The sequence below is a fragment of the Nicotiana tabacum genome, chromosome 22, assembly GCF_000715075.1.
Source record: "Nicotiana tabacum cultivar K326 chromosome 22, ASM71507v2, whole genome shotgun sequence".
Lineage (NCBI taxonomy): Eukaryota > Viridiplantae > Streptophyta > Magnoliopsida > Solanales > Solanaceae > Nicotiana > Nicotiana tabacum.
This window is the reverse complement of record NC_134101.1, coordinates 145,594,272-145,602,373: the sequence shown is the minus strand read 5'-3', so window position 1 is coordinate 145,602,373 and position 8,102 is coordinate 145,594,272. Positions and strand designations below refer to the sequence as shown.

The following is an 8,102-nucleotide window of genomic DNA, read 5'->3' as shown; positions in this document are numbered from 1 at the left end:
GGGAGCTCGGATTTGAGCGAGGTTTTGACAGATATTCAGAGATATCGTTTGGGTAATGATTCTTAACTCCTTTTGCTTGTAACTCATTAATCTAAACATGAATTCATCATTAAATTTCGGAATTTATATGAAAATTTGGGGAAAGTTCTTAGACCAAAAATTTGAGTTTTGATTAGGGATTTGACATCAGATTTGGATAATTTTTGTATGGTTATACTCGTGAGAGTATGAGAATTCTGAAAATATAAATTTTACCCTATTCTGAGACGTTGGCCCGAGGGGCATTTTGGCCATTTTACCTAATTTCGCATATTAGCTTTGAATTTCTTTGTAGAATCAGTTACTTGAAGTGTTATTTACATTATGCAATTGAATTGGATAGATTTGGGCCATTTGGAGTCGAGTACTCGTGGCAAAAGCGTGGTTTCGGGTTGATTTTGTGCCGGTTCGAGGTAAGTGGCTTGTCTAACCTTGTGTGGGGGACCTTCCCCTTAGGATTTGGTATATTTGGTAATTGAAATGCCTTGTACGTGAGGTGACGAGTGCGTACTTGTGCTAATTGTTGGAAATCCGATTTTCTTTAAGTAATTACTAGTATGTTTCCTTTCATGTTTTTATTACTTGCACTATTAAGCCTGTTGTTAGCTTAGGAAAGCATGTCTAAGTGACTTAATTGCTTTACTTGCTCAAACTACCTTACCTGAATTCTTTGCTGCATGCTAGGCTAGAATTACTTGTTTGCCTTAATATGAAATTGCCATTTCTGAATATTTTTCCTGATGTTGTTGTGTATTTACATTGGGACTATGGATGTGGGATTCCGGTAGATCCCCCCTTGCCTGTTTATTTGGGACTACGGATGTGGGATTCCGATAGATCCCCCTTGTCTATTTATTTGGGACTACGGATGTGGGATTCCGGTAGATCCCCCTGCACAGTTATATGGAACTACGGGACTCCACCCGGTAGATTCCCCCAATACTAGGTATTTACATTTGGGGACTACGGAACGGGATTTCGGTGATTCCCGGTGCACTATGAGTTGGACTACGGGACGACACCCGAGAGATCCACTGGACATTTACATTTTGGGGCTACAGGACGGTATCCTGGTAGATCCCCGGTTGCTATCTCTGTGTTGAGCTGTGTTCCCTCGGTGATTACTTTGCCTCTGTTCTAGTTGTTGTTGCTTTTTCTATTTTATGTTATTTCTTACAATTGCACTGAATTATACTGTCTTGTTCTACACTGTTATACTTTGTATTTTATTTAACCGCAGTAGGGCCCTGACCTTCCTCGTCAGTACTCGACTGAGGTTAGGCTTGACACTTACTGAGTACCGCTGTGGTATACTCATGCCCCTTCTGCGTATGTTTTTCATGTGCAAATCCAAGTACTTTCACTTTGTCTTATCATCCTTGAGGCGAGGCGCTTCTGTAGAGACTTCGAGTTATATCTGCCGCGTCCACAGACCGGGGAGTCCCTTTCTATCTTTCTGTAATAGTATAGCCCTTCAGTATTCCCCTTTTGGTTAGACATTTCTGGAGTTAGAGCTTCTTATGTATCTCTTAGCTTGTGATTTATGAGTTTTCGGGTTTTAGTAGAGGTATATATATTGGATTTGAGAGTTATATTTTGTATGCCTAGCGACACTTTTAAAACGCTGTTTTATTACATTATTTCTGTTTTAAATTGTATTCTTCCGCAAATTGGTTTATCTTTTGCATTTTAGGCTTACCTAGTCGTAGAGACTAGGTGCCGTCACGATGGTACACGGAGGGCGAACCAGAGTCATGACAGATTTCCACTTGGCTTGATGTGGAGGCTTATTCATCTCCTTTTAATAATATATAGATATATATTATAATACGAAAATTAATTAATGACAAGATTATTTAGAGAATATATTTTTATTGGAAAATATTTGGTTCATTGGATTAAAAATAGGATATTTACGAGATCTAAAATAAATATGTATTTGGTGTATGCAAGTCACTAGATAAGTCGAGATAAATTTTTATTTTTAATTTTAAGCTTGAATTATTTAAAAGAGTTTGGGGGAAGAGCCTTAGAAAGGGCATCTTTGTTATTTTAGTATTTATATCGGGATTAATTGATCCAAGGATTATTATCCACCCTTAATAAAAAAGGACAACCCAATACACCAAACTCTTGCTATGCACGAGGTCCGGGGAAGGGTCGGACCACAAGGGTCTATTGTATGCAACCTTACCACCCTCAATACGGGATAAAATAATATTTAATTTTGGAATTAATTAATTCTGAGATTGTTAATCCCATATTTAAAAATTTGATCAATCGTAGGATAAAATAATTTCCAGCTTGTTTGGATGGTTGTTACCCATTGTATCGTATTGTATTTGTTATCCCAAAACAATGTTTGTTTTGATTATTTATTTAAAATTGATTGTATCATATTGCTAAATCCATTGTTCCGGAACAACCAAAAGCTCCATTTTATGAAATAACTGATTTGGTGTGGTGAGATCGTTTCCTATTTTCTTTTCCAATTATGCCCTTACATATAACTCTAAATTCTATTTTATCATTTAATTTTTTTTAATTTTAACTTCAAATCTCCAACCTATTGACCTACTTTGTCTTCTTCCATCTTTTCTAGAGTTGATTTGCCCCGTTCTTTTTATCCAACTCTCCGTTTGATTCTTTATCTCTTTCCATTGTTTTAATTTATTTATTTTTGCTAATATTAATTAACCTTTTTTTTTCCAGGTTTTTGCTCTTATTTCCAAACTACGTAATTAATGATAAATTACTAGAAAGAGGTTGTCTTAAATTATTTTTATGTGTAATTCTTGATAAATTTTATTAAAAACAATTAGGGTTATTTTAGAGAACTTATCGTTTATACCACAGTACGATACAATAAACCAAACAACAAAATATTATTTAACAACAGCAAACGATACAATCTATTCAAATATTGTATTCATAAAACAATACAATACAATACAATACATTATAAAACGACGGGTAACGATGATCGATACAGAGTGTTCACATCTAATCCCAAAATTATTATATTTAATTATATGGTAAATGTTTGGCTAGTTCGTAAAGAGCAAGTAATAAAAGCTATATGTGGACTTTTATATCGGCAGGCCTGGGATTGAGGCATTTCGAAGTTAGAAAGAAGAACATACGATAAGATAAGTGCACGCCGGGTTTCTCTCCATCCTTTTGTCGCGCACAGAACCTACGAAGGAAGCGAAAGAAAATACTGCGATAATGGCGTTAGAACAAACAATTGCATTAACAAACAACTTCTTCTCTTCAACTCCTCGAAGCCCCTTTACTAGAACTCACATCCCTGCAAAATCTTTGTCTTTTCGCCTTTTTTCGCCGTTGAAGAAAGCATCAAGGCAAACGGAACTTGCAGAACGTGGCAGCATAAGGTGCTCATTCGACTACAATCGCAATGGAAACAGTGACGTTCATGTATATGAGTATGAAAGATTCGCTGGGCGTACTCAATACCCACGACCTTCGGAAATACAGTGGAACAAGGAACTTTGTAATTCGGTGCAACTCATTGGCAACGTAGCAGCGCCTGTCCAAATTAAGCATTTGAATTCCGGAAAGGTAGTAGCTTGGACTCGCCTCGCTGTCAGGAAGTCTCAAAACGACACTACTTGGTAAACCAAACGACACCTAATTCATAGCATTTTTTGTTCTTTTTTGTGTTTGTCCTTTTTGAAAACTTTAACATTTTCCAATCTGCTGTTATAATTTTGTGGGGTTAAATGGATTATTTTGAAGCCGTCATAGCTTGAAATCTTTATGTATTAAATCATTACCACTGCAATCTACTGTTGGCACCATGAGGATATGGCCATCCGTAATCTGACTGCTCAAAACTGAAAAAGATAATTGGCAATGTTGAAGACATAATTAAGTAATAAGTATGCACTTTCGGACAACTTAAACTTTTAGATGAGATGGTCACACACTTCAACATTGGCATCGAGCAAGCAGGTTTCACGGCACCCTTTATCAAAAAGAATTCTCAGGTCTTTGGCCCGTGAAAAACAATTATGCTCGCACGTGAGCGAGCGTGTGAAGACATAAGTAATATAACTGTGCTCTCTATAGCAGTTTAAACTTTTAGATGACAGTCACACACTTTAACAAGCAATGCCATGAAAAAGAATTAAGCTTGCACATGAAAGGGCGTGTTGAAGACATAATTAAGTAATAAAAATATGTTCTCCAGAAGGCGAAATTATTCACGTTTTCAACTGTAATGAATTTGGCTTTTTCTTTTACCTACTTCAAGATACAAGGTTGCAAAATCCATGACCATAAACTGCTTGTTAAATCCATTGACTCATGAAAGCTATCTCTGCTGTAAGAAATCCACGTATCCTAATGTTCACGAATCTACTTTTATTCCTCTTCCTCAGCTGGACAGTCTCTGAGTTCTCCATACCATATAGTCAGAATGTCAGTAATCATGAGGTTCCTGGTACCAATTTTTAGCTCGACTGCAGGACTAGCAATATTTCTAAAACTAAAATTTACTCTAGGGCATGAACTAGGTGCACTTCTGTAAAATAGTCGCTGAAGCAAGCTCTAATTTTGAGATTTCCTTGTCCAAATCCATTTGCATTCTTAGAAATGCCTCCAGGCTTTTGAGTTTGGACGATCATTTTATTTGAAGCAGAAGTAGTGTGAAACCAACAATCTTTTTGATGCCTTTTGTAACTCTATGGAAGTGACATCCTTTTACTTTTAGGACTAAGTACCTGAAAGTGGCCATTTGGTTTTGCGTTACTCCTTGCCTCGGGCTTTCATTTTTTTCACTAGGGCAATGACTAGTCTATTTATCTTGCACTGTGAGGTTTACAGCTGTGTTTGTCCTCCGAATTAATATCTTCTTTGAGGACTCAGTCATGTTCTTTTCGAGTGAATTTGAGTTTAACCTGGATTATTTCTACATAAAAGTTTTATTTCATTGTTCTTGTTTTCCTACTGATGCTTCTTAATGAGTAAAAGAGAGGTTAAGTAGTGATGAAGCTTACTCTGCTTGAAATAGCAATCCTCCCTTTCTATCTTCTTTATCCTGTTTAAATGGCCAATAGCAGAAATTTCAGATCTTGGTTTATTATCAGATAGTTACAGCAGTAGTCTATTTTTGTGGTTTCAGGGTTAATTTGACATTTTGGGATGAGTTGGCTAGTGTTGCCAATCAGCATGTAGAGAAAGGACACCAGATTTATGTCTCTGGTCGCCTAATCTCAGATACAGTTGAAGGTGATGATGGGAAACAGCAGACATATTATAAGGTAGCTTTATTTTAATTTTTCTTTTAGTGTTATGGTAACATCACGTTTGTTCATTTTCTTATTGACTGTGAACTTTTATGGTCTCTTTTGGCAGGTTGTGGTTCAGCAATTAAATTTTGTTGAAAAGACCTCTCCTTCTGTTGCCTCGTATAATGGGGACTCTAATTCCATGGCACCAAGTAAATAACACTTCTTTACCTAAATACTTCGTTACTGCTAGAGCTGTGTACACATCCTTCTGGAGTTAAATTTTAAAGAGATTTTTACCTGTGGCTTTGCAGGTAGAAAGCAAAATAATTATCCCGCAAATACCACTGGATCCACAGAGGAGTTATGGCAAGCTTTCTTTGCTAATCCGCTGGAATGGTGGGATAATAGGAAGAACAAGGTACCCCAGTAAATCATTAAGTTGTCAATTGTGGTAGCATCACTAATTTGGCTTAGTTTCCTTGCATCATAATCAAGTTGCACTTATTTACTTGTCTTTGTTGGTGCATGTGTTATGCATGCGTGTGACACGCTTGTAGCAGAATTGAGCTTTTGAATGCCATATGCTTCATCTAGTGTAACTCCTATTTTTTGGTAAAATTTAGTGCTAATTCTAGAGATAAAAAAAGTGCACTTTTGCTTAGGAGGAAGGAAGACAAACTAAAAGCAAAAGATAGTCTGAATGTTTTATGCACCTATCTAATATAGTAATAAAAATCAAAATATTGTTCGAAATGTGAACTTGGGTGTTCAAATTTCAAGATTGACTAGATTTCACAATGTTATTTTGTTTTGCTAGTACTAACATCCGGCACACGAAAGAAATACTAAATGATATTATTTCCTTACGCAGCGGAGTCCAAACTATCCAGACTTCAAGCACAAAGATACAGGTGAAGCATTGTGGGTAGAAGGCAGGTATAATCCAACATGGGTAAAATCTCAACTTGCAGTACTGGATTCAAAGATGGAATCTTTTCATGATCAAAATGGCAGCGCGAATGCAGACTTCATGTCCATGGAAAATTTCCAATTTTAGCTGTTCTCCATTTGATTTTGGCTGTACTTTCAAATATACTCTTGTATAGTTTTGTTTCTTCAAGTAGTAACATAAAATTTTGTGTTGTCTGTTTGCTAGTATTGCTTTTCAAGGAATTTAGTATTCACAGGGAAGTTTGTGAATCATTCTACGGCGGTTGTAAGCTAAGAAGAAGAATCTACTACAGTCAGCTTCATAATGGCATATCCTTGAGCATACTTCTCAAGAGTAGATGGTTCTCTCATGTGACAAAAAGAATTACTCCATTTAACTAGCATCTGAATCAAACGACTAGGTATTAGTGGAATATCTGGGCAATCATTTGCACAGGGCTTGATTGATGAACAATTACAGAATAAAGAGAGCACATACGGTTGTAAGAAATTTAGTACACTACACTAACGACAACAATCCTAAACATGAGTTTGGCTATCCCAATCTTGCATGTTCCTACACGGTTGAGGGTTTAAAACATTAATCGTGACATTGGGCAGATATAAAAGCAGCTATTAGGTCTGTGTCTGCTACTGCAATCAGCTGGAGTTGGGGGTTCATGAGCTTCCAGCGTTAATTAGTATGGCAATGGATGTTGCTGCAATTATGCTCCCTTTTTGTCTTAAAATGTGTTAGACATAGCAAACTAAGTTAAAATTTGTTGACCCATTTTTTGGTGCAATTCAAAATAACAACATATACTTCTGGGTAGGGGCGTATATAGGTGGGGTTGGTTTGGTTTTTTCCTTTACCAAACCAAACCAATAATAGTCGGGTTTTTCAACTTCAGATTTTCTCAGATTTTTTGTGGTTCGATGGGCATCATCTTACAATAAGTCTATTTACCCTAAAAATTGGATAACAGTTAAACTTATAATGTGGTTTTAAGGACACGTGATTTCACCTAATATCAATTAATGAATTCGAAAATTAGTAGCAGAAATTAACAATAAAATTAAGCAAACCAGTGTTTGAACGGAGTTCAGCCCTCAAGTTGAATACCCTCGAACTGATCGATGCAAGAATAATTAAAAATATAGTAATCTGATGAAAAAGAATATAAGCAAGAAAGTATCGTATTGGTTTGATATGCTTGAATGTAAGGTGTTTACAAAATGATCAAACCCCTCCTTATATAGTAGAAGAATCCTATTTATGGTACAATTCTAATTATAGAAGTAAATCCCATGATAAGCCTGAACAATCGCCCTTGATTTGATTTGTTCTGGAATTTCCGCCGTGATCTTCGACCGGCCACGAATATCCCGCCTTTCCGTTATTGCGCTTTGCTCGAAGTCTACCATATTTGGTCTTGATCATCGCTGGCCTCGATCTCGACAGGCACCTCGATTCTCGAACTCGGCACCTTATCTTCTTCACATTGATCTGCTCCACTACGAGGCTGACCCTCGATGCAACTTTTGGTCTCGATCAAATAGTAAAATCGGGTAGGTCCGGTTTTAACCGTATACACATTCCCCTCGTTTCTTGGAATGTAATGAGAAGAAATGAATTGAGGCTTCGATTTTATACCCAGGCCTTTCATGACGTCATCTTCATGACGTAAGCGGCAGGAGTGATTGAAACGTCCCATCGGTACAGTTCCCAAAGTCATTAATGAGCATCGGCCACCAGTGCCTTTGAACCGTCGCCATGAATCGCTTAAATATGCCCCTTCTCTCATTGATTCAATCTTTTCTTTCACTTCTTTCTAATCCTTTAAGCTATTTACATCTCTTAAGCTCTTTATTTCTTCA

The 8,102-nt window shown here is 36.8% G+C and overlaps 1 protein-coding gene across 1 annotated transcript; it reads left to right on the top strand.

Annotated features, from left to right (window-relative positions):
* Positions 1-3,031: 3,031 nt before the first annotated feature.
* Positions 3,032-6,497, top strand: LOC107779956 (protein OSB1, mitochondrial). The gene is made up of 5 exons (XM_016600459.2): positions 3,032-3,674; positions 5,186-5,324; positions 5,419-5,503; positions 5,606-5,712; positions 6,166-6,497. The coding sequence occupies exons 1-5, from the start codon at positions 3,268-3,270 to the stop codon at positions 6,349-6,351; spliced, it is 924 nt and encodes a 307-aa protein (XP_016455945.1). The 5' UTR covers positions 3,032-3,267; the 3' UTR covers positions 6,352-6,497.
* The last annotated feature ends 1,605 nt before the right edge of the window (positions 6,498-8,102 follow it).